The following is a 26,902-nucleotide window of genomic DNA, read 5'->3' on the forward strand; positions in this document are numbered from 1 at the left end:
ATGAACCAAGTATTTGTTGGATTGGTTTATTCCCATTTAGAAAGCTTTCAAAAATACAACTTAAAGTGTTGTTTTAACTTGTTTACTTCTACCTAAGACATAGATAAATACAGTAACAAATCTGCCCTTATTATAAAAATCTGAAAAAAATAGCCTACATTACTGGGACTAAAGTTAGATATTGCAAACAAAAAAAGAGAAAAAACAAGTGCAAATTCAAAGCCCAATTAAACTATTGTTTTAGTATATTAGCAACTTTATTGTTATCTAATAAAGGAGCAAGACCCTTTGTTTACAGCTGAGTTCCTCAAGAGTACAGAATGCACTTCAATAGGAGTTTATGGAAATTCATTCATCAGGATTCATCCCATTAGTCTAGCTTGCACTTTCTTTGCCTGGCTTGCTTTAATGCATAATGTAAGATGAAGCCCTTAACCAGACTAGAAAGGAAATCATAGTAATCATTTAAGAAATGGTGTAAACATCAAATTCATCAAATAGCCCAGTTTTGTGTGTATCTGTATGTTTTGCATGTGTATTACTGAGAAAACTCTCTGTACTTAAGCACATTTTATTGCAAGCAGCTATAGAAAGGACTATCACCTCACCATCCAAAATGGGCCATTCCACCAACATGCAAATACGGCTGCTTCTCCGAAGAGCTTGTACTGCATTTTCACTAAACACTCAATGACTTTAAAAAATAAGGGCCTTGACAGTTCTTTCTTTGAACTGGAAATCAGTATTTGAAACTCCATACACATTTTACATAAAGAAATTTCTGAAGTGGATTGCTGTGGAAAAACAGCTTTAGGTCAAAAAATTTAACATGGACCCAAACATGACAATCCAAACAACTTGTCAATTAACATCCATGATTGCTAATAGAGAAACAAACACAAAAATTGCCCCATGATATTTTAGACACAAAGAAGCAGACAAGATACTCCACCTATTTAATATTTTTATTTTCAGCAAAATACTTCTCATTTTACTACAAGCAACTGGATCAAAACATTCATTCTTATCACATTATCATAAACTCAGAAGTTGCTCCAGTAACATAGAAGATAGTCTGAGGTTAGCAGTTTCAAGGAGGGGAGGAATGTCTTCTTTGAAATTACTGCAATATTGTTAAAAGGCAGAGGAAAGACACCTTGCAACAGCAAGAAGCAGCAGCACTGTTTCAGAATTTTAGCATATAACTGCATCACAAAATGCAAAAATTTGAAGCAAATCATGAAGCAGCACATTTGTGCAGAATATTACAGCAGAAGTGCTTTGCCTTTGTGTGACTGTAGTCATTGCTGTTTCCGAGTCTAAGCCAGATTGCATCGAAACAGCTCAAGTGTTAGTCTAGTGCCTCCTATTACTTCATCATCTGAGGCTCACATGGGCACAGCTCATGTGTATATGTCCTAATGGAAGAGGGTAGGTATTCCACATTTACATATTAAATTTAATATTTCCAACTTCTGGTGTGCCCATTGTATCTGCTGACTTATCCCACCTCAAATTTTTTTCTATAGCTGTTTATCCTCCAGATCAAATAAATAATGCTAAAAATGGTCTGCAACCACTTATCATCAACTAAAAGATTATGCAAAGTTGACTGGGGAATAATTTACTATCGGTAAAATATTCTGCCCCCTTTTGTATAAGGTCTTTTTCCAGGATTTTTTTTTAATATGAAGTCACCTCAGGAAACTGGAAGCCAAATTCTAATAGCAGTTAGGAAGAAATTTTTTCTATGAGAGTGGTGCAACACTGGAACAGGTTGCCCAGAGAGATGGTAGATGCTCCATCCCTGGAAACATTCAGTGTGAGGTTGGACGGGGCTCTGAGCAACCTGATGTAGTTGAAGATGTCCCTGCTCATTCCAGTAGGGTTGCAGTAGATGACCTGTAAAGGTCCCTTCCAACCCAAAATATTCTATGATTCTCTATCTTATTTACATTAGGCAACTCCAAAGACAGGAAATAAATCACACAGTTCTGATGCTGTTCTGTGGGTAGGTTCTGTGCAAGGAGTTTGAAAGCTAACTCCTTGTTACAGAATGTAATATTACATGAGAAGGCACTTCCTTAAAAATACCTGCTACTGGATTTTTTGTTTTCTTTTTATGGAGAGCAGATACAGAAATCTATAAAGGCCTAGCACTGTCAACTGAGTACTGTTCTGTCTCCTGCAGTGTCAATATGTTGTTTTGAGTTTGAAGATCAAAATTCTTATTATTGTTTACAGAGATAAAGAACACAAAATCAGAAGCAGGGCTTACACAGCTTGTACTTCAAACTAGCTTTTAAAATATTATCATTATTATTATTAATAGTAGTAGTATGTCACAAAGAGGAGTCCTTTTGTAGAAATGGCTATATGTGGCTTCATCTTAATTGTATTTCTGCAGGTTTTCAAACTAGTGAAAAGACTACTATACTTGGGGGTGGGGGGAGGAGGGGGAAGGCATCAGTTCTCCCCTTCCTGCTATTTCCTATTCACTAGGAAAGAAAATTGATCTACAGTTAGAGCAGCAATTCACAGTTCTGGTTAATGTACCACATTGTTCCCATCTCCATAGACTACCAGTACAAACCCCAAAGGTTTTGGGAAGGACTGACAACACTTGAGTGAGACCAGGCAACACTTTCAGTTCAAGAAAATGAGTCAACTCAAAAGCATGCAGTTGAATTCCAGAGAGACAGTCTTCTGTCAGTTTTCCATTGGAGCATAAATACACATTCAGGTAAGAGAAAGAGGACATTTAAATAAACACACATAATTGCAAAGATCATGATGCTCATTACAGCACCTGCACGAGAGGAGATGTTTGCTGTGATATTTCAATACAATCAGAAATCCACTGGATTCAGCTTTTTCATTATCTGCTTTGATTATCACAGGGTGATTTGGCTCAAAGTCTAGTGCTAGATAATAAACCTTGGTTTCTTAAAAAATAAAGTTTCTGTTACTAGTCCTGGTGGAAGGAAATGTTAAGACCATGGATTGCTTTCCACTTACTTCTATTCAAATGAAACTCCACACTCCTGAGAATATAAAAAAACCTGAAATGACAGTCCATTTCTCTGAACATTTCTCCATTTTTCTTAAAGTGGCCCTAGGAAGATGACAAACTGACAGACTGGCACAGCATCGTACCTGGAAGGGAACTGAGGATGACTCAGTTGTTCATTGGATAGTTTTAGACTTTCAGAGAGAGGGAGAGAGAGCACGCACCAGTTTCTGAATTAACTGCCTCTGCAATAGCTCTCATTCATGTATCCAACATTTCCTCTCCATTTCTTTCAGCACTATATTGTAGCTCACTACCCAACCTTGATGGCTCAGTTATAAGTCAGAGAACTATGATTCGGAATCCTACTCTTCTACAGCAAAAAGACCAGCTTCAGCTCATTTGGGAGATTAATAGCTTTGTTGAAATTTCACACTGCTGAAAGTCACCTAACCAGGTCATACATGCTCTCATTAGGAAAAGAAGTTCCCACTTCAGATTCTTCAGAATCCTCCCAGGAACAGCAATCACTTCTTTCCAAAAGCTTAAAGTGCATTCATGTGACAACAAAATAAAACAAACAAACAAAAAAACCCCATCACCAAAAAACCCTAAACAAGCAAACTAAACCAAAACCAAAACAGTCCTGCTAAGATAGCAATGATGAAAATGCAGCTAATAGAGACTGCGTTTCTTCAGAGGGCAAAATCTGTCAGGCCCTGAATGCCAGCTGAGTAGTTACAGTTCTTTTAATCATCACAGTGTCAGCAACTACCTTAATTCCTGAGCTTAGTTACAGGGGTTTTTTTCAGTTCTGTACCAAATCATAAAACGGAACCTCAGTCAGCTCTCTTTGCTATGAGAGCATTGGGATTTTGTGAAACTGGAGGGAGCGACTATACTGTATGTAACAGTCTGGGAGAAGGTTTACTGATCGCTTCTTCGTAAATGGATGAAATCCCATTGCTGGCTTCTTTTGCTCATTTCTGTAGGGCATTGCAAAGCACGACAAATCACCACAGACCTTAGCCCAACAATCCCACCAGCTTGGTGCAAAAATCAGTGCAACAGCAGAGACACTCAAATGTAGGAGAGAAAAGACTGCATTCACATGTCATAGCACAGATGCCATGAGCTGTTCATTAACTGTTCACCACCAGAGTTCATCAAGGCTGATGAATGTCTGTAGCATGCTGGAGTGTGTATGAACAGTTGGAGAAGACAACTGTTGTGGCAAAAGTGATCCATGTTGTGGAGTAAAAGAAGAGGCTTCTTAGACATCATAGACCTCCTCTTCCATGGCATGACTGACCTCTCCACGAAGTTGATGGAAGGTGTTGCGCCTCAGGATCTCCCAGCCACGGTGAGAACTAGTCCTGGATGTGCTCCGTGACAATGACAGAGCAGACAGTTCCTTCTTATACAGGATGTCCCTATCGATTTCCAGCTTTTCCAAACCTTTGTCATAGTTATCCCTATCCTGAGCCTTAAATGCTTCTGTGTACCGCATCATCTTGTGTTTGTGGGGATCAATCCTGTCTTCAACTCTGTAAGAGGATTAAAAAACATAAACTGAATGCAGTAGAAACGTGTCAGCTTATCAACAAAACTGAGCAGCCACAGGAAGCAAGCCCCTCCCAAAAATAGGGCTACTAACCCAGACATAGGCATGGTGCTAGCAGCTGCCAGCACACAATTATCTCCTAGATCTTCATCCCCATCATTGACTTCAGTACCCTCATCTGCCCATGGTTTCCTGTCCTTCAACTCATTTCCCAGTCATGATTTGCCCTTTCCATTTTGCCAGCTGTAAGCTATTGGCAGACCTACCCCACCTGACTCTAGCTCCAGACCCTTTGTATATACACATATATTCATCCATCTTCTTTGTTCTTGCCTTTGCTCCTCTGATATTTCATGGCTGCTAGCCTCAGGATGTCACTTATCTTTTGCTGAACTTTTATTTAAATGCTCCACTTCCACCAACCCTTCTCTACATTACTTATGACTTGTCTTCTGAAATACTGTCCCACAATATATACAATGAACATACATGTAATTTGACAGAACTAGATCACACCAATACTCTTTTCTCATAGCATCCAATGAAGAATTGTTGCTGGGATACTGCTCTTGCAAAGTTATATTCTGCACCTTGGACTGAAGGTGTTGCATATTGGTACCACTTTAGATCTGCTTGTTCTGCCCAGCAAACCTGAAAATCCACAAGGTTCATTTCTCTGCTAAAACCTGCAGAAAGTCCTATTTCATACAGCCTCCACTCCCCCTTCTGGCTTTATCAGCAAAAGATGATGCAGTTAGGAAAGACATGTGCCCAAACAAAGTTTAATCTTTTCTCACCCTGGTATAAATATTGATTAAAATCAGAAATAATGCGGAATCTAGCGTTACCTAGACTACAGATTGTTTTGTTATTTCAGTGCCTAAACTGAAATCCAGGACCTAAGACTTTGCCACCTGATGCAGTCTTTGCAAAGTATAACATAGTTACTAGGTTCACACGAGAAAGAAATCATGCCTTTAGTCCTGTTCTGCTTTGGAATCATCTGTAGTGCAGTTCATTGCTGCTGAATGTCTAATTGATTCATTCTGCCTCTGCCATTTCATGCATCTAATGGATAGAGACAGCCAACCAAGCACTGCAGTAAAGTTTTGTGATACTCATCGTAAGAAGTTTGAAAGAATAATTTAGGCCTTGTAATGCATGCAATTTCTGGGGTCTGTCTCCTATGACTACCGGATTAGAAAACATCAGCTGATTTCACAAGTAATTGCACAGCAGAGCTTTCTGAAGGGAGCAGTGCTTGCCCATCAGTCACAGAAAACAGATTGGGGTCTGCATTCCGGAAGGGAAGGACTCCAAACACTCCTCCTAAGGCCACTAGAAAGGCTCTTTATTAACATCTGTACATTGGATTCTTCTTTTGGGATCCTTACGTGCACACACTAGAAGTGAACCCACCTGAGATACCATCGGTCCCCTAGCCCATACTCCCGCCCGCAGATTCCAGAGCGAGGCCAGAGACACCGTGGCAGTTTCCGCTCCAGCATGACAGTAGTAGCCACAACCTTTAGAACAAAAAAAAAAACCCAAAAAAACCCCAAAAAACCAAACACAGATGAATTAGAAAAAAAATCAGACTCTCTTTCAAAATTATCAGTTTCATGAGTACTGACCCATTACTGTACTTCATTACAGCTGCATATGCAATGAAGAAAAATCAGTCAATACTCCATTTATTATATGGCAATTCACTATTTCAGTCCTAACTGTGCCATGTTTTGAGGAAGCAATAGTGCTCTTAAAACACTGTTAAATTTCTTTCCTTTTATATCTGATGACAACAAGTAGGGTAATTAATTTGCAAGCTAGAGAAGAGAACAGTATTTATATCTGCATTAACCATCATTAGAACTTACCAATGTGGCCACACAACTACATTTAACCATTTGACTTACTCTTTTCTCACAGAAAAATACTAGGAAATGGATTTCCTGTTGAACAGCTATATAACTGATCTGGTTGAATTTTTTTGCCTTTTGAGTAAGAGAGTCAGGCCAACTTCTCGTAATGGATCTATAGAGGTTACTGACCTACTTGTAATCATTACCTTGCATTCCATCTCCCCTCAGTCAATCCCTATAATTATAATTAAACTCTCAGTTACACAGAAATGTGATTTGTAAAAAAAGATGCAACTTTAATTCTATTTAACAAGAGATTCCATGCATAAGCAACAGCTCGGGAGACACAGGATGGACTAGAAAGGCCGGATGGGCTTCTAGCTGCTATTTGAAATAAGGTAGGAATACCCACATAGCAAAGATATACTGGAAGACAGTTTCACATGGGAAGATGTGCAGAAGAATAGTCTTGCACTTGGACACTTCAGACTCATAGAAAGGATGAAAGAAATTTTGTGGCTGATGTACAGAAGCTGTAAAACAGAATTAAAAGGACATGGCTTATTTTATTAGCTCCTAAGAAAAGTGAAGGCCAGGGAAAGGCTTTAAAGTACCTCCTCTAGAGCACAGACGGCAGAGTAATTAATTGCACTGTCTAGTACATTTTGCCTGGACAACTTTTCCTCCTCTTTATTCAAAGCGAACCCCCTACCACCTAAACTAGGTTACCTGGGCTCTCCAGAGCTCATCCCGCTCGTGGGCCACTCTCCAGTGGGTGTCACCCATCATGGCAATTAACAAGTTGAGCATAAGGAGGGTGGCAATGATGGCGAAGGCAAAGTATACCACGCTGTACATAAAGGGCAGGTCCACATCATAGTTTGCAGGGCCATCAATGATAGTGAGGAACAGCTCAAAGGTGGTGAACAAGGACATGGGATAGTTGTAGAACTGCCCAAGGTTTTCAGGGTTCTCTGTCTGGAAGATGACGTAAAAAGCTAGAAGAGACCAATGGGGAAAAAAAGAAAGAGAGAGTTTAACAACGGGAATCATATTCCAAGAGCAACAACAGGGTCCTTTAAAGAGATACTGACAACGCAAAGTGGTCTGGGAAGGAGCTACACTTGTTTCTATGCTAGTGCAGTACCCAGCATAACAAGGACAAAGAATCACTGGTCTCCATTATAAAATGACTCAATTACTCTGATTATTTATTTGTTCTCAAAATAGTGATCTTCTCTTCTTCAAGGATATAATAAAGCTATGTGTGTTAATCTCATTTTCCAAAGACAAATATCGTAAAGGCAGTATGTTTTCAAATCTTGACTTATATATACGTGGAATTATCTGGATTATCCTAATTTCTATTACCCTGGAAAGAGCAAGAATTGAAAACCAAACTCATGAGAACAGAAATCAGTACTGGGAAAGTGACCATAATCAAAAAACCAGAAGCTATACATCATCACCAAGTTTGCCAGCTAACTCAGAGGGCAACCTGAGAATAAATCAAAACCCATGCACTTAATTCATACTAAAGAAGTTGGCAGGGGTAACATGTTGCTGTTTTCCTTTTGTAGACTCACCTGATGCAAAGCCTAGTATCACCACAGCCATGAGCCAGCAAAAGCGCATCAGATCTCCAAATATCATCTGTAGAGCAAAGACAGAGCCACCATAAGGCCCACCTGTCCCACCAAGTCACAATGCAACCCTATGTAAACCGTTTTCCAGACTCTAAGACCGTGAGTGGACTAAAGGAAACTTCTGCACTAAGGAGAGAATGTGAAAGTCCCAAACCCTCTGTGCAGACAAGAACTTGTCCATTTACCATTAATGCTAGTCCTGAGGGAGGAAAAAATATTCTTTCAGTTCTCCCAGTCTGCAAGAGGTGTCAGGATGTGTGTAACAAGCCCATACTTGTTTGTGTCTTATACCTTCTGAATCATGATGGTAAAGGGTCCGAGCATCTGGAAGCCTCGTGCGAAGTACATGACATTGCACCATCCTAGCACCAGGGCAAAGGACATGGGCACCACCTCACCAGTTGTGCTGGTGAGACGCATCACCATGGTTACTAGAATCATGCAAGCATATGTGATGCTGCAAAGGAAGAAAAGACAGTGAAAAAAGTTCAGTAAAGGAATCTTACCCTCCTTTTTGTTTTCTTTTCAAAAATTCCAAGACAGGCATATACAGCCACCAGCCCCATAGACAAAGACCTCTCAGCACTGTCAACTCTACCTGTCCACTCACCTGGTTTCCTACACACCAGTTGAGCCAGTGAGAGAAATAAATCAAGAGAAGGAATATTCTAAAAGAACAGAGAAAGTGACTCATCTGGCAAAAGACAGCAGTGGGGAAAATGAGAGGCAATATATTTATTTGACTTAAAAAGTGGTGTACTTACACAATGATGTGGAAAGGCCCTCCCAGGATGGTTTGTCCGAAGTATTTCGCTGCTCCAACTCTAAGGATATCTGGGATCTAAGAGAGACATCCTATTGACTTTAGGACTCAGACAGATTCCATTATACCATTAAATGTCATGGTAACCACCAATATTCACAGGATCTTGGGGCCAGCTGCATCTGCTTTGTTTGCTGGTTCAGTTTGATTTCTATATTATTTTAAAAACAGAATGATTGGGCCCATCTCACAATGTGATAGAGATTGCTGGAAAATCTAAGAACGCTTGGGCAGATTGAGAGACTTTGGTATGTGGCAGAGAGGTGTTGCAGCACAGACCTGTGAGCCTGAAGTTCATACAGATTACTGAGAAGAGACCAGACAAACAGCTGAGCCTCAGAAAGGAAGACAAAAAATACCTGCTTGGGGAATCAAAGGCATTTCTTATAATTCTCACTGTGTTAGTTGCAGTGTAGCCCCAGAATCCTGACCAAACACAGGAAGAAGGACCTGTCCTTCTGGAACATATATGGGGAGAGAGAAAGCTGTTCACAAGCCCTGTTTTATTTCAGTTCTCCCTGGCATGATCCTTTGAGTTTTCTCATATAAAAGTTTCAGTCTTCTATTTCATATTATAATAAAATCAAGTGGGGGATGTATTTGTTTTAATTTAAAGAACTTTTGCTTTATTTTTTGGAGACTTCATAGTAAGGAGAACACCTAAACATGTCCACCTCAGAACTCTGGTTGAGTAAGGCTCCTGTTATAGGTCCACAGAGTCACTGATCTCCAATTAAATATAAACTTTTCTGTGTACACACAGAAATTACTTCACCCAACACCCCTAAACACATGAGTATTCAGGGGTCCTGGGTGAAGAATCTCTAAGAATCTCATGCAACAGCTAGGATTCAGCTGGACCTACAGATGGTGCGAATGGGAACTGTGGCATTACCCTACAGATAGTATTTGGGTGTGGCCAGTCCTTCTAATTGCTCCTTCCACACCTGGACTCTTACTAGTACATTGTCACAGTCTGTTTCATCCAACAGATACTGTTGCCAGTGTCTATTGCCACAGGTGTATATCAAAACCAAGTTGTGAGTACAAACTCATGTTTGTCTAGGAAGTAAAACCTGTCTTGATGAAACTTGCAACTATACAGCTCACTGTTTCTCCTACCTCAAGGATCAAAATTACAGCAGCTCCAATGACTGTGATCAGCTCCCCCACCAGCCTCAGTTCATCCTCATATGTCACATATGATTCCTGAAAAAAAAAAAAAAGTGAATGGAAATTAAAATTAAATTTTAAAGGGAGTGAAAGGAAATTAAAAAAGAGGATGGGGGAAAAGAAGGCCCACTGTTAATGTAATAAACATGACTAGGCCTGACAAGGCCACAGGAACCAGCTCAGCCCCAGCAGCAGAGAACAGAGCACACCCCATGTTCCTCATTGACAAAGGTCAGCTAGCAGAAAGAGAGGAGGACAGCTACAGTAGCTGGGAACTGGGAAATACTTGGACTTTCCAGTTAAGTAGGTTAGATGAGAATTGCCCAATGCTGCCTATGAGGCTCTGACTCCTATAGACACAGTACCTGCAGCATTTTCTGGACATAGATTGTATTGTCTCTGCTGCTTGTTTTGTTGCCTGTTCGGGGTTTCAGAGGTCGGTAGACACAGCACATAGTGAAGCAGACCATGTAGAGTATATAGAATAAAGCCAGGAAACAGAAATAGGGACGGCCATACATATTCCACTTCAGGCTCACCAGCTCCTTCACAGGTGTTAGGTCCAAGATCTGGCGTGCCTGAGAAAGATAGAAAGAAGGAATTAATTGCCATAAGGGCATTTGTTTATAAACATTCACACTGTTTCCTGGGAGAACGTCAACATACTATTCTCACCTACTCTATTGAGCATTTGGAAGCTGAATTTATTTTGCAAAAATGGAATGCTCAAGTGGGTTTGGATTTGCTCAGTTTGCCAGTAAAGAGCTTTGGAAAAAAACAGTAAAACATATATCCTGCAGAGAACAGCTTTTGAGTACCAGTGAGAAGCGCAAGAAAAGCATATTAGATACCGGAATAAGTTTGTTGTCTGTGTAGGCCTGGACACGTATAAACACTTGAGATAGACCTATGATCTAGATCCATGAATGCTAATATATGAGGATGTATTACAGAAAATAAAAAACACTATTTAAAATAGCATTTGATACCATCCTTTATGAAAGATCCCATTATCTTTTACAAGGCTATATACAGAGTATAAGATATATACATATTAAGGTTGGGCTAACTTTACAGTGTCAGAAAGTTTATTTATACTGTGAACTCTAGGGATTCAAACACGTACAAAACTACTTCTACTCATGAATTGCCTTTTACTGTAACTGGAATGAATTTTGAAGAATATTTTCTGTTAAGCAAGACAGCACAGTGCACTCTGCAGCAAACAGATACTCTCCTCTGTGCAAAATATACATTATTAGAACACAGAATTGAAAATAAGATAATTTGGATTCTATTTTCACCTACAGAAAAAAGTTTCTGTGCAAGCTTGCAAAATTCACTTAGATTTTTTTCTCCAAATTGGAGTTCTGCATTTATACATGTAAGTTAACATTGGTTTCAACAGCTATTTCTATCAACTTTGCTAGCTTTTGTAGAACTCTTCATCTGTAGGAAACATATCAAAAGGTCCTTTAGATGATCAGCTCTCTTTGAAAACTGACACTGATATTACCTTGATTTAGCAGGCAACTAAGAGGACTTTGGAAAAATTTCCAAAGTTCCTTAATTTCTATCTAAATGCAGCCTGTTAATGGACTGGATTTTCAAAAGTTTTTGCCATTAAGCTATGATGATAAAACCTGCACTATACCCCCAGTGAGATATACTATGAAAAAAACCAGGCTCTTTCAACTTACTTCCTTTAGATTATTTATATCATATTCAATGTTTTGGCCCTTCTTTTTAGAATCTCAGTGGTGCAGCTCAAATATACCTAGACGACCACAGACATTTTCAGGAATAAACAGAAGCTTCAGTGAGCATCTTGCACGCATGAAAAATAGTGCTGCTGCATGCCTTAGGGTTGTGTTTCTGTCAAAGATCTGCATGTATCCATACATACTGAGTAGCTGAGGAATTCTATACAAAAAGAAAGCTTCATCAAAAAAGTTGAGACCATAGTTTTAGAAGTGACAAAGAGGGTCTGTAAAAATTAAGAACAGAGGAGTTATGAGCACTGGAGGGAAGAATCCTCTCCTATCATACAATTCCATTTCAAAAACTAACAGGAAGAATACAGAAATTTTCTTAAGTGCCCTCATGGTTGATCTGGTTGATTTGCACACATGCATATAAAGGACAAAGAAAATACAGAGAGATGTTATGGGAAAAAAAAAAATTCAACATCTTTTCCTCTGTTGAACATTGCTCATCTATGCCTCTGAGTAAATCTCTTGATTTGCTGCTGGGATGACAACTATAAAACTTGGAAAGATCAATGTCACTCCGCTCTTTTAAACTGGTTTCCCAGAACAAGATGAAATTGCAACTACACGAAATGTCTAATAAATGTCATTACTTCTTCCTACAAACTTTGCCTCATCTGTGTCCTTAGAGTATCACTACTACCAGTAACCCCATCACATAACTTTAGGCACCTAAAGGAGGTATCTTCATTAGTGATGTGGTTACCCCAAGATTTTTCTCCTTGTAGGCAATAGGGTCCCACAGATTGCTATTCAGCTCACCTAAGATCTAAACTGCTCTCTGGAGATACTTAGTTACTTGCATTTCTCTATCATCCACATGTAAAATGTAGGGAATCTGTATTCCTTAATTAGACACCTCAGTTGGAGAAAAAAATTAGATGGGATGAATCTAGGCCAAGTGCACTTCTTTAGCTTAATTTGTCCAATGTGAACACAAAATATTGTGTGCAAAAAAGTAATCACTCTCAAGGCCACCCAAAACTAGATGCTCTGCTTAGTAAACTAGTCTGTGAGGAAAGAATGAAACACATGGGAAAGATGTTAATTTTAGTATGTAGTGCACTATTGGAATGTATTCAACAACATAGTGACAAGAGCACTATGCTGATATGAATAAGATGTAAGACAGAATATTAGGGTCTTTTCATACCGAGTTCTTTTGAAAAATTTGGCCTGTGATTCCCTACTGATCATAAAATACATAGAGTCCTACTGTGAGGAAGTATGTTCCACAGAAGTGACAAATGTTATTTTCAAAGTAGATGGATGATAATGACTCAGGTTATCATGGCCTCCAAGATCTGTGTTAGCTGAAGAGCTAGATCTCTACTTTGGAATCAAATGGATCACCTTAAAGTATTTTCAAAACAAATTTTCTTTTTCATTCAGTTATAAGCCATATTCTGTTAAAATGAAAGTAAAACAAAGATACTTTATTTACTGGCACCTGCAAGCCCAGAAAATCAGCATGGAGTCTTTTTGTGTTTTTCTGTCATCTCATTATAACTGTTTTGGGTCCATTCCCAATCTGGAAGAAATCAGTATAGCTGAATTGAAGCTATAATTGTACTGGTTTCCTACAGTTGAAAAGTGAGCCTGTAGTCCCTCATCTGTCTTCCCTATATGGAAGTGTAATTTCTATTGATGTAAGTAGAATATGTAAATACTCAGTCCAGAAACAGGACTAGGGCTTGTATGTTTATGAAGGATCAAAGTTTTCTTTGTAGGTCAAGGGGCTTGATCTACTCCAGAGATAGTCAAAGACAGTTGGATTCAGCTACTTTAAGACAGTCAGTGTTATTTCATTTGCAGTTTCTCTACCTATGAAAAAGGGAAGAAGTTATTTGGCCATTCTCACAGAACATATGCAGGGGTCACGTGAGCAATAAGCTACTTTTCCAAGAATCCTTTCTGAGGTTGCTAACCAAGCGTCAAAATGTCAACAAGGCCTTTTCTGTAAAAGGGAAACAAAGGCATATATATAATTGATTGGAAATTACCCTCAGTTCTGATGACATCTTGAGGGTAAAACAGAAACTAACAACTAAAATTTATCTGATAAATCTTTGAAATGTTTTTGTTGTTTGTAGGAACATAGAACTGAGGATGACAGAATATTCTTGTTAGTACAGCAATACAAGTCTTTTGTATCAGAATATTTAGGATAAGAAAATTGGAACATTTTTCCAGAAGAGACTAGTACTTGTCATCTATATCAAGCCTTCACCTTCTGCTAGAAAAATGACACTTAGAGCATAAGTAGGACAAACAGGGTATACTTTACACCTTGCTTATGAATTTGTCCCACAAACTTTATTAAATGCTTCTAGACCTACTTCCTATTGTAATATTTAGGGGACCACTGAAATAAACAAGGAGAAGTAAGTCAAATTGGCATAAGTGAGTTACTTTAAAGGAAAACTTCTTATTGCACTCTAGATGTTTTCCTTCTCTTGCTACATTGCCCTGCTTCCTCTAAGTCAGCCAAAGACAGATTGCACATAGTGCAAGGAATACGTATGTTTCAGTAAATGGACATGACTCTAACAGAACTCTTGAATGGCCTAAGAAACATCCTAAAGGATCAAAACTAAGTGAGAGGTAATGAACCTAGCTAGATAGCCTGAGGTGTTGTTTTCTGCAGAAGTCAGTATCCTAGAATTCTTTGCACAGGAGAGTAAATTTCATTTGCAAAAGGATGATGTAAGCTTGAAGCTTACTATAATCTTCCTGTAGTTTAGTTCCCTTCTATTTTTTCCACTTTTCATCCACTTAAGGGTCAGAAAATATATCTCAGTACCTACTTGTGCATGTATTCCCCTTAACACAAGAGGAACCTGCTTCTGATTGGAGCCTAAAGATGCTCCTCTGGTCCAATACTGGACTGGGAGGGTATGATAGGATGGGGTGACCACATAGCATTCTTCTGGAGGAGACAGCAAACATTTTGGGCCAAACATATATCAAATGCAAAAAAGAACTACTAGTTACACATGCAAAAATTGCAATTGTTCATATTTAAGAGCATTCTAGAAAATAAAAATCATAATATCTCATGGTATTTGGGGACATCTTGTCCTCTGAAATTAGGAATTTTAGATCTGCATGCACTACATGTTTTGGGATAAGATAAGAGGCACAATATTCTGCTTTCTTTAAAATTATGGTTTAGTCTTCTGGACAACTTCTAATGGTGTTCTATTTTTTGACATAGACTGCTTTCCCTTGAATTTCCATATGTACAACCACACATAGAATTTTAGAGGATTTTAAATAAAAGCAAATGAGAGTTTCATAGACTTCTTCCACACTGTGCAAAGCTCTCCAGTAGCTGAAACTTCTGTTAAAGAAGTTTGACTAAAATTTTGATAGATGGAAATAATACAGGGTGGGTAGAATTGTGGTAATTAAAGTGTCTGCTGATTCATTTCCTGTCCTATTAGGATTATTTAAGGTGATTACAACTGATAGGGTACTGTACCTTTAAAGTCTTAAGGAGATCTGCCCATGGTTGCCATTACACTCTGCTATTTTTATATCAGTGATCCCTTTATAAGTTTTTGAGCCTACAGCAGAGATAATTCACCCACTTTGAGTCATAACCTGGACGAGCAATGTCATTAAGTAAAGGAGATAATAACGAGTGGTTTTAAAATGCACTCCAGTTTAGTATTTCTGAACATAGCCGTGTCTCACAGGGACATTGTGGGAGTTAATCAGTATCAGTTATAGAAAGCTACTTGCTAGAGCTGCTCTAGAGGTACTTGTTACTGATATCTTTGAGCCTGGTGAAAGAGAGACAACCCTTTACTGAATCACACAATGTCATTTCCTGTAGCTTGCTCATATTAAGTTCTTTCAGTCATCTGCAAGTTTCACACCTCAGAAGAAACTGTATATAAAGCATCAGATGTAGCCCAAACATTAGTAAGCTGCTACATTTCACATATTCCCTGCAGCACACGGTACAAAGTCCTTGCTCTATGCATGATATAAAAGAGCTTGAACCTTCAAACTCATCATTCTTTTTATAATCACCATGGTCTGCATATAGAAAGCATGTGGTGCCCACAGTACCTCTCTCTTCTTGCTTGAGACAATGAGCTCAAGGAAGGACTGATCTTCAGCCCAAGAGTCAATCTCTGTGAGATCATAGAGCACAGTGGTCAAGGGGCCAAAGGACCAGAGATTGTGCTTCCGCTTCTGCATAAGGTGTTGAAACATCTGAGGAGAGAAGGGGGTCAAGGATATCACAAGCTTTCCAGTATATAGTGTATTTGCAATGAGAACAAATAAAGTTGTTAAAAACCCTTAATTACAATGTATTTTCCTTGTTGTGGTTCTCATATCTCTCAGGGACAATTACAGCAGGTTAAGAAGTGGAAGAACTTTTTCTGATTCCCATTTGATTATTAGCTCATGCTTGAGGTAAGGGATGAGTGAATTTTACTCAAATTCTAATCAAACTCCTGAAGTTATTTGACACAGTTATACATTTTGACAACAGAAAGAGGTGTGGCAAGGGAAATGATCCTGTCTTTTGTGGATCTACAGAAGAAACACTAACCACCTTTGCCTTTTTGTTAAGGGGAAGGATGAGAGTTTACATTAAATATTGAGTTCTTGTCTATGAATAACTGTCTGTGGATACCTGAGGAAGTTTCCCTGTGTGTCACACTTAAGGTAATGAAATCTAGACAACAAAGACAAACAATTTCAGGCAGACTTTCAAAAAATTACTGGGGGTGGATCTTTCTGTTAATACCTGTTTAACTCAAAATACTTAAAAAATTGGGTCAAAAGATCTATTCTTTAAGCACTTGTTTCTTTCACTAGGATAAAGAAATTTCTTATAAAGGGTTTTCTGGTCCTACATGAGACTTATGGGAAAAAAAAAAAAAAAAAGGACTTGTTATGTATCTTCTACCCACTAAGAATATGCACAAACTCCCTCGGTCTGCATGATTTTATTTCAAGTTCTCCATTTCTCTTCTATATGGAGGCAACTGTGTCACTCAAACTCACCACAGTGTTGCCCTCAACTCCAGCCAGTTTGAATGGAGTAAGCCCCTCATTGTTAGGAATCAACTCAAGTGAACCTGGTCCCTCTTTGTTCCTGTCATAGGAAAGTATCAGGCTGTACATGTGGCAGGCAAACGTCTTATTAGGTTGGAGAACCAGGATGTGAAGAACAGTGTTACCTATGAAGGAAGCAGACCAGATAAAGTATGTGGAATAGCCCAGCCCTGTGCAAAGACTGGCAATTGACTAATGGCTTTCATTTTCCTCACATCCCACGGCTGTTTGTGATGAGAGAAAAATATGTGCATGCACAGATGACAGTCTGATTTTAAAGCATCCAGATTCACCATATGCAATTCACTAGGCCGCACAGCACATACCCAGATAATCTTGAGCTCTAATGTCAGCTCCATTTTCAATGAGCAACTGTACAATTTCCTCATTTCCCACACAGGCAGCAAATGATAAAACATGTTCTCCTGCAAAGAAAGGAATGGGGAGAAACAACATTAAGACCCCAGTAGGCAGGAGAGGTTGAAGCATGCTGAGGGAAAGCTATCTATGCTATGAAGCCAGAGATATGAAAGGAAGAGTTACTTCAGGTAACCTGTAAATTTCCTGCCCCACTCCTCATCCTACTCAGAAAGGAAGAAAAAGTCCTGCCCCCCTGTCATGGTTTAACCCCAGCCAGCAACTAAGCACCACGCAGCCGCTCACTCACTCCCCCCTCACCCAGTGGGATGGGGGAGAAAATCAGGAAAAAGAAGCAAAACCCACGGATTGAGATAAGAACAGTTTAATAGGACAGAAAAGAAGAAACTAGTAATGATAATGATAACACTAATAAAATGACAACAGCAATAATGAAAGGATTGGAATGTACAAATGATGTGCAGTGCAATTGCTCACCACCTGCCGACTGACACCCCGCTAGTCCCCGAGGGAGCGATTCCCCGCCCCCACTTCCCAGTTCCTATACTAAATGGGACGTCACATGGTATGGAATACCCTGTTGGCCAGTTTGGGTCAGGTGCCCTGGCTGTGTCCTGTGCCAACTTCTTGTGCCCCTCCAGCTTTCTCACTGGCTGGGCATGAGAAGCTGAAAAATCCTTGACATTAGTCTAAACACTACTTAGCAACAACTGAAAACATCAGTGTTATCAACATTCTTCACATACTGAACTCAAAACATAGCACCATACCAGCTACTAGGAAGACAGTTAACTCTATCCCAGCTGAAACTAGGACACCCCCACAACACTAAAAGGAATAAGTATTCTTTTTGGGATATTATCTAAATAAGGAGGTTTACAAGTAAGTTGCAGTATATGCTGCTAGGAAGAAGTAAATTATAATTTTTATGCAATGTACATTTTTTTGCATACATGCAGATATATAAAACGTGTATGATTTATATATTTATGTAGTATTTACATACTCAGATGTATCCTACTGTCTGCTAAAAGGTGTGTGACTGATGACACCTAGAGACACTTAGAGATAAGCCTCTGCTTATCCGGTTTAGATAGATACTAAAGCAAGCCTCCCTTATGTTCCCTCATCACTCTGCTGGTTCCCTCCCATAGCAGCAAGGGGAGAAGACAAGACTGTACCAAAATAGAGAAGGTTCTGGGAGCTGCGCCTGAAGAAGTGCCCAGTGGCCTGTGCTGTGCAGGCATTGGCCCCTCTCTTGAGTAAAGCCTTCACCAAAGTGATGTTCTGGTTCACAGCTGCAATGTGGAGAGCTGTCTGCCCTGTAAGACACAGAAATAAAACCTTGCTTTCCAAGAAAGCAACTTCAGGCTGATCAGTAGCCTGCAGTTCACACTTCAGTCATGGTACATCAGAGTTTTTTGGGACTGCATCCATAGTTGCTATGTGAGTTATCTTTGAAGTTATCCCTGTTGTGTGCAGAGGGTTGGACTACTGATTTTCCAGAGGTCCCATTCTACATAAATCTTTTTATGAATTCATGAAAACTGACTTTACAACCTGCCAAAAAATCCAACAGGATGCACTTTCTGGATTTTTTTCTGGGAGAAACCAAGATATGCCACACTCTTCCAGGAAGCATGCTGAAAGCTGTGTGACTGACTATGCTTTCCTTCATGGGACATGAAGATCAGGTCAAGACAAAGCTCCCAAAGACGACTTGCTCTAATCCTTCAAACTAGGTGATAGAATTTTTAAAACCCCATCATTATTATTTTAGTAGTTTCAAGATTCTGTCTGGTATTCCTGTGTAGTCAATCAGAACCATTCTTTAAAAACCTGGCTCAGAGTCTAGACTCAAAAGCGGTGGCCATATTTGTTTTCAATCCCTATTCTTTGTCAACCAAAGAACTACTTTTTTCTCCTTTCAGAGGAGATCAGGTAGGTTACCCCTTTGTTACACATGAGTATGCCAGAAAGCAAACTGTACATATCTTTGCAATCCCACTACAGCCAACAGGCCCACCTGTGGTTAAGGGTTTATCGATTATACATCTGCATGTTTGCACATGTGTGTACTTGGGTTTAATATAATTCCACCTTCCATAAATGGTCAGGAGCCATTTATATGTTGGTTTTGCTATGTAACAGTTTAGCAATATATTGAACCAGGAACAGTATAAGCCACTTTCCTAAATGTACAGGTAGTACTTCCTCCCTGGCCCTGCAGAGAATCCTGCCCATCCTCATTCCACGAGTCGTTACCTTCATAGAGCTCTGATGTCATCCTCTCATTGACAAGCTCAGGAGCTGCTTCCATCAGAGTCACTGCCGCCTCCATGTTATCATACAAGGCAGCTACATGAAGGGCGGTCTCCCCCACTGCACCTAGAAACAGTAGGAGAAGCTTGTGAGTAGTCTAGACATTCAACTACATGGGACAAAAGCAGAAATGGATTTATTGGGGTAGAGAATTACAGGAGTGCTAGGTCCCCCCTTAAGTAGTGCCAGGTGCCATCTCATCATATGACATGGTAACAGCCACATAACTGCATAGTCTGTCCTTCACTCCATCAAAATCTGAAAGCTGAACAAAGACTTCAGGTGTTTGTAAGTGACAGCAGACTCAGGCGTGGAGTGAATCAACACAGCCCTTCCACTGACCACCTTTCACAACAAACCACCTCCCTCAGTCCCCCTAGAAAAATGGGCCCATTCAAGCTGTAAACCTCTGATCATCACCATTCCCCAGAGTTTGATGAGCTGTCCAAGTCAGAAAACTCACTTTGTTGCAAAGCTGCTGACACAGAGTTAAGTAGTTTGAGTCTGCTAATGCAAATGTTTTAGCAAACTAACAAACATACTACTCTTCTCGTTGTAGCAGACTCTTGCCTTCCACAGAAAACCATCTGTCACAAATAATAAAGTTACCTCTCTGATAAATATCACATGTTCCATCAGTGAGAAGCTTCCTAATGGCTGGGAGGTTGTTCTCTTTGGCAGCCTGGAGGAGTGGGGATTCCCAGATCCTGTAGTCAAGAAAAAGCAGCTGATAAGGAACACAGTTAAACACATGGTGCCTCTCTCCAGAGCTAGCATGGCCTTTGCTTGAGACAGTATGTATCTTCAACACTTTCACTGAAAAATCAGTAATGGACACCTACCATCTGAATTACTCCCATAATGAATGGAAAAGTACAAACAAGAATTCCCCCTGTGTTGTAGCAATGCTTCCTATGGTATAATTAAAAGAAAGAGCTCTGAAATGTAGTTCCTCATCATATAAGTTTATGAGGAAAAATTTGAAAGCTTAGCTATACTGTTTTTTTTCTCTGATGCTGAGAAAATTGAGGAAATTGTTGAGAATGGAAATGTATGCCTGTACTGGGAAAGAGCATGCCATCCATCAAACAAGTTCCAGACTGAATGGTTCACTTAGAGTTGAAGAGTGCCTTTGAGTATGCCATGAGGCTCTGGGTTATTTCAGTATATCTTTTGGGGCTGATGAAGAATTTACAAGTACAGTCACCAAACTTCACTACAGCAAGGTCCTTTCATGCAAACAGCAGGTCAAGGGAGGTGATCCTCCCCATCTACTCAGCTCTGGAAAGGCCATACCTAGAGTCTGTATCCAGTTCTAGGATCCTCAGTACAAAAGACATATGGAGCTACTGGAGAGAGTTCAGCAAAGGGCCACAAAGATGGATTCGTAGTTTCAGCCCAGCCGGTAACAAAGCACCGGGCAGCCGCTCGCTCACTGCCCCCCCTCCGGACACGGTGGGATGAGAAGAAAATATAACGGCAAGCGCATGGGTCGAGACAAGGACAGGGAGGGATCACTCCCCACATATGGTCACGGGCAAAAGACAGGCTCAACTTGGGGAAGAAACAAAATCAATTTAACTTACTACCAATCAAAACAAAACAAGGATATTGGGAAGCAAAACCCAACCTGAGAACAGCTTCCCCCCACCCCTCCCTCCTTCCCGCCTCAACTCCGCTCCCGGTTCTCTCCCCCTCCTCCCCGCGGCGGCGCAGGGGAACAGGGGACGGGGCTGGGGTCGGTTCCTCACACCTTGTCTCTGCCGCTCCTTCCTCCTCAGGGGGAGGAGGACTCCGCGCTCCGCCCCTGCTCCGCCGTGGGGTCCCTCCCGCGGGAGACAGCCCTTCACCAACTTCTCCAACGTGAGTCCTTCCCGCGGGCTGCAGTTCCTCACAAACTGCTCCAGCGTGGGTCCCTTCCACAGGGTGCAGTCGTTCAGGCACAGACTGCTCCAGCGCAGGAGTCGCGGCCATTTTGGGGGACATCTGCTCCCCCGCTCCCCTCCATGGGCTGGGGGGGGACAGCCTGCCGCCTCACCACGGGCTGCGGGGGCATCCCCTCCTCCCCGCTCCTCCTGCTCCTTCACTGACCTGGTATCCGCAGAGGGGTTCCTCTCACATTCCAATCCCCCGACTCACTGCAGGTTCCCCTTCTTAAATCTGTTCTCCCACAGGTGTTACCACCGTCACTGACGGGCTCGGCCTGGGCCAGAGGCGGGTCCGGCCTGGAGCCCGGGGAGCTTCGAGCAGCTTCTGACAGAAGCCGGCCCTGCGGCCCCCTCCCCTGCTACCAAAAAAAACCCCGCGCCACACAAACCCCAAACAGATGTTTATAGGACTAGAGCATCTCTCATATGAAGAAAAGCTGAGAGAACTGGGACTGTCTAGCCTGGAGAAGAGAAGGCTTGGGTGGGGTTCTTATCAATGTGTATAAGTACCTGAAGGGAGGGTGCAAAGAGTTACCTGTAAAGCCTGTTTGCTCAGCATCCAAATGAGCTTTGCCAATGTTCAAAATAATGAGTTGGCCACCCAAAAATCACAAAATATAGAACAAAATCTACTAATTTGGGGTAAATACTTCTGTTATCCTTGAACATTTTCAAATTTATCTTTTAGCTCATGAAAAGTGGTTTGGGGTAGGGTTTTTTTATTTTTGTTTTTATACAAATAAAGAATTCAAAGTAGCCCAAGTTCAGGAGCTAAAGATTTAAGGGGAAGAAAGACCCTCAAACCCAAAGAAACAGCCTACATCTCATGAATTTTCAGTATAAAATAGAAGGAGATTCCTCTCCCCAAATAGGATAAATTCAGTTTTAGATCTCTGTTGAGATACAAATGTTGTGCTTTTATCTCACCTCTGCTTTCTTGTAGTACAGATGTTTAATTTGTTCTTAATTATCTAGCATGGCTCAGGTCAAGCTGTAATGTGTGATGTGGAATAAGTCTAAGGAACACAGTAGAACAATGACAAATTCAAGCTGATATGAAAAAGGAGAACATCAGCCCTCATTTTCCTACCAGCCCCAGTCTGTCCTTTTACTACAATCTAACAGCTGCCAATAGACTGGATGTTAGTCTCGCACACACACACAGACACACACAAAAGCATGTGGGAAAAATACATTAGTCAAACCGTATACCTGGAGATATATTCAATGCTTTTTCCTTGTGATGTCCCAGATTTCTTCCTTGTATTCTGGTACTATTTAGTTACAAGATTTTCGGGATACAGTTTTAGGGCAAATACTCTATAAAGCAATAGGTGTTTTGCACTAAGTGATAACACTGATGTTGGAATACATTATTAATATAACTCTATTATAAGCCAGAAGAAAACCCACATCAGAGAAAGAGAGAGAATATAAATGGCCCATTGCACAAAATGTTTTCTCAGAACTTGTGCTTATTAGGTATAGGATAATTTAACAATAAAACTGTAGGAAAACAGGCAACATAGATTCTGTGGCTTATAGAAATATGTATTTATTGCTTTAAATTATTCTTTTATGAACAATAGAACCTTGAACCAAAAAAAAAAATTATTTGATATGCCATTATCTCTGGATTTAATCCACCTGAAATGTGCAAGTTCTGTACAACTTTGTAGCAGAAAATACTGACACGCTTGAGAGAACTTGGGGGATAAAGCAAAACAAAGAGAAGTATCAGAATTACACAGATAAATAGGAATCATTTGAATAAGTGTAAATTAATGGGCATGGGCTACAAATAAAAAAAGCATAACTGAACATTACATTTATCATTCCATGAAAGGAGCATTTCCCATCACCAGCAGCACCGCATTATCTAAGTTACTAGAAACTAGACTAGAAAAACTCTGAAGAACAGAGGAGAAATAAAAACATTCGGAATATAAAGAACCATGCTGAACAAACCAGGGAGCCATTCTGAGATATTTTTATGTGTCCTTCAAACTCTTAGCCTTGCTGCTTTGAGAAGTATTCCTTCTTTAGCTTACTCATGCCTCAGTTGCATTAGTTGCTAATTACAATATGATTTGATGAGAACATTGCATCTAGGATCAGACAAATAGGAATAAAATAGAGAGGCACTCTGAGCAAAAGTTGGAAGATTCAGTATCAGTGAAGCAAGCTTGCCACCTCTGCCATTATTTTGGCTGAGAAGGACTCAGTGTTCCTGGACAATGTTAAGTTTCAGAGGCAGGAAGTGGGAAGGAGGTGAGGTGTCAATAGTATAAACAATGCTACAATTAATATGTTGATGCTTTACTTGGTAGGCCTTTATCCCTCAAATGACCTCAGAGAGGAGGAAGGATTGGGCAAGAGACCATGTGGGAGGAAACAAACACAATACCTTTCTCACAAAATTCTCTAAAGCCCTTGTAAACAACTAATTAAATTACAAGCCTGCTAAGAGGGAGACACCTAATAACTACTATACTCAGCTTTCAGAAATTTAGGGCAAAATTGTCAAACCTTTTTACTTATTGTAGGAACGTCCAACTGGACTTAAAGAATCAGAGATCCCAGGCCAAACAGCAAGCTGGTGAAGATCCCAGAAGTGTTGGCAAATGTCATGGCATGCCGCCTCTGATGCCTGAAAGGTCCGTGACTTACACGTTTATACTATATGCTTTTACTCTCATCTAATTTTCTGTCCCATAATTGGGGAAACATTTTACTCTCATTTAAAACATACCATTATAATTATCAACTCATTTTTAATACATTACAGCAATGTGCTGAGCATATAAATGTCAAGTACTAGGTGAGCCAAATTCACTAATATAAAAAATAAAACAAAGTCACCTGAATCTAGAACCTTCAAAACATTTTAATTTCTTCCTGGCCCATCAAACACAGCATGAATTTCACATTTTACAACTCTAGTTTCTGTGTGTCAAGGCAGCAGCAGGTAAAATCTGTAACTTAGTCTCTTAACAAAGCTGCCTACAGTAGATGCTTAGTTTCCATAAAGTACCATTGTGTGGAGAGGGTGGCTTTCAGAAAATGATTCAGCAGAGACCTGTTTAGACACTCTGAGAAGACAATTCAGCACATCTAAGTTAAGATCCTGTTCTAAATCAATCTCTTCATCAGCTATGGAGTCAAGGGACACTAAGCTCTTAATTTAGCCTGCTAAGTTAGGTCTGTAGCACTAGGCAGTACTGATGTTGCCTTATAGGATCAGTTTATGATAAGCATAGCTACATGGCTAACCAGTAGTTTGACAGACAATGAAAACCACAACAGTATTCACCTGGAAGTGCTCCTGGATCTTCTTACTGAGCTAAGGAATGTAGCTGTGTTGAGGCACTTAGGAAGCCTTGATCATGCATTACTATCAGTCAGTTTTCTTAACAGATGATTCAATGATATGCTCAGGAAGCTGTTTTTCAATATAGGTGAGGACAAAATCAGGAACACCCGAAAATCCATTGTGAAACAAAGAGAAGATAGAATGTAGGTCAGATTCTGACTGAGGGAGTCACGTAAAGTAGTTTTAAACAAGGTTAAGGATTTCACAAGCACTTTCTGCTGGTAATATGTACCCTTTTGGATTTACAGCTTCTTAAGCACTTCTTTTGGAGTGCATCCTGCTCATTACACTTATGAAGAGATAAAGAATGCAAGGACAAGTCCATAAGTCTTAACTCTTTTATAAAAAGAGGAATTTGGATTTATAGGTTTATTCTTTTAAAACAAGGAAATATGTTAAATATATGAACTGTCTGGACAGCAACCAATCTGAAGCTTCTTTTTCAAGACTGAGCTCAGCAGAGGTGCAAAGGAGCATCTCTTTCTCTTCTTTCCTTCCCTTCTCAGATTCTACTACTTGAGTCATTCACTGTATGGAATTTTCCTATTGTTTGCTCTAGTTTAGTTTGGCATCTGCTAGTGTCATGCTTTACCCCCATAACTATGTCAGTTACTGAGGTTCTAAAGCAATTCTTCCTAACTAACTGAGCTATAAATTCATCAGCAGGGTATTATTTCAGTTTTCTTTTCTTTCCCTGTTGTGGTGCTCAGAATATCCATGCTCAATACTTCATCCGGAAATTGCCAAAGGAGGTTCTCCATTCCTTCTCCTAGTATGTTTATGTAAATGTATGCAAGACCGCAAGACAGTAGAGGAGTGCTCAGAGGAAGCTAACCAGCCAGAAAGAGGATCAATGCAATCATCCAACAAGATGCTAAAGAATGAGTTAGGAAGTAATAGCACAAAGTGAAAAGGAGACAGATAACAGGGGCTTGGACAATCAACAGGGCCAACAAATTTCTTCAGCATCGACAGCAAGACTCAGCAAATTAACTGGAACCTCTTGTGCATGTATGTCAAAGCCCCTTCAGCTTACAGTAAACAGAGCTTCTCTGGAAATAAATTAAACAGGTTACTAATTGCCGAAGCTACCAGGCAAAAAACAGGGAAGTCTTATCCTTTCAGATATTTAGCTATCTACCACACTAAGCAATAGAAATCTTGCTCAGTCACTTCCAGCAGGGCAATCTCCTTGCATTAATCTCCTGTTCTTAATTCTGCATCTGAGACCATCCTAAGAATAATCTCATGCTAGAACTGGATTAACACTTCAGCAGATGTTATTCTTTATTATCACTGAGTTATTCATAAAACAAATTTGTTCTCTGAAGCATAACCTCATCCTGCATCAAAACTTCCAACTCTCTCCAATAGGGCTTTTCTTGCAGATTTATTCTAGGTTGTGTTCCTCACCCTGTGGCTAATTAGTTTTCTGTAACAACTTTTTAATTTGAGGTGTTTTTTTCTCAGAGCACAGATTTCATGTTTACTTCTTCACAAGGAAACCTATAGCCAAGTTTAAGGCGGCTAATAGCTTCCTAAATCTATGAGCCTAAGCTACGTCTCAGGCACTGAGGTCAGATGTGTGTACATGCATTGTTGGGGAAATGTCAGTTCTGGAGGACCTTTGCACTTGTGAAATTAAGGAGGCTTGTTTTCCATTATTAGACTCAAAACTTCCATTAGGATGAAGGTGTAACAGCATAAGGAAAGACCAGAAATGCTACCAGTGATGCCTTTGACTTTATTTTACATGCAGCAGCAGAGTTTCCAACAGGATGTTCTTTGCATCTTGACTACTCAGAAGCACTGTTATTGAAACATATTACAAATGAAGTGGTGGAAATGGGAGCTGGCATCTTTATTTCACTGTCACCTTTGGGAGCAAAGGAACCAATTAATACTGACAGGCATTGTGGATTTTAAGACAGGACAGTCCTACATTAATTTGTGCACTGAAAACTCAGTAATGTTG

General features: G+C 40.1%; 1 protein-coding gene across 2 annotated transcripts in view; it reads right to left on the reverse strand.

Annotated features, from left to right (window-relative positions):
• Positions 1–1,015: 1,015 nt before the first annotated feature.
• LOC115344127 (transient receptor potential cation channel subfamily V member 6-like) overlaps positions 1,016–26,902 on the reverse strand; it is a 30,148-nt gene continuing 4,261 nt past the window's right edge. Inside the window, exons 1-15 of one of the 2 annotated variants that reach the window (XM_030021043.2) lie at positions 21,378–21,422; positions 20,236–20,333; positions 19,570–19,692; positions 18,486–18,626; positions 17,253–17,351; positions 16,876–17,051; positions 15,928–16,074; positions 10,444–10,656; positions 10,028–10,114; positions 8,847–8,923; positions 8,374–8,539; positions 8,023–8,089; positions 7,166–7,434; positions 5,994–6,100; positions 1,016–4,557 (exon numbers count right to left, since the gene is read on the reverse strand). In XM_030021043.2, coding sequence (XP_029876903.1) covers positions 4,284–4,557; positions 5,994–6,100; positions 7,166–7,434; positions 8,023–8,089; positions 8,374–8,539; positions 8,847–8,923; positions 10,028–10,114; positions 10,444–10,656; positions 15,928–16,074; positions 16,876–17,051; positions 17,253–17,351; positions 18,486–18,626; positions 19,570–19,645 — 1,899 coding nt within the window. In that variant the 5' untranslated portion in view covers positions 19,646–19,692; positions 20,236–20,333; positions 21,378–21,422 and the 3' untranslated portion in view covers positions 1,016–4,283. Of the gene's footprint in view, positions 4,558–5,993; positions 6,101–7,165; positions 7,435–8,022; positions 8,090–8,373; positions 8,540–8,846; positions 8,924–10,027; positions 10,115–10,443; positions 10,657–15,927; positions 16,075–16,875; positions 17,052–17,252; positions 17,352–18,485; positions 18,627–19,569; positions 19,693–20,235; positions 20,334–21,377; positions 21,423–26,902 lie in introns of those variants that run through there. The other variant, XM_030021044.2, reaches the window with a different exon arrangement.

Source organism: Aquila chrysaetos, chromosome 7 (assembly GCF_900496995.4).
Source record: "Aquila chrysaetos chrysaetos chromosome 7, bAquChr1.4, whole genome shotgun sequence".
NCBI lineage: Eukaryota > Metazoa > Chordata > Aves > Accipitriformes > Accipitridae > Aquila > Aquila chrysaetos.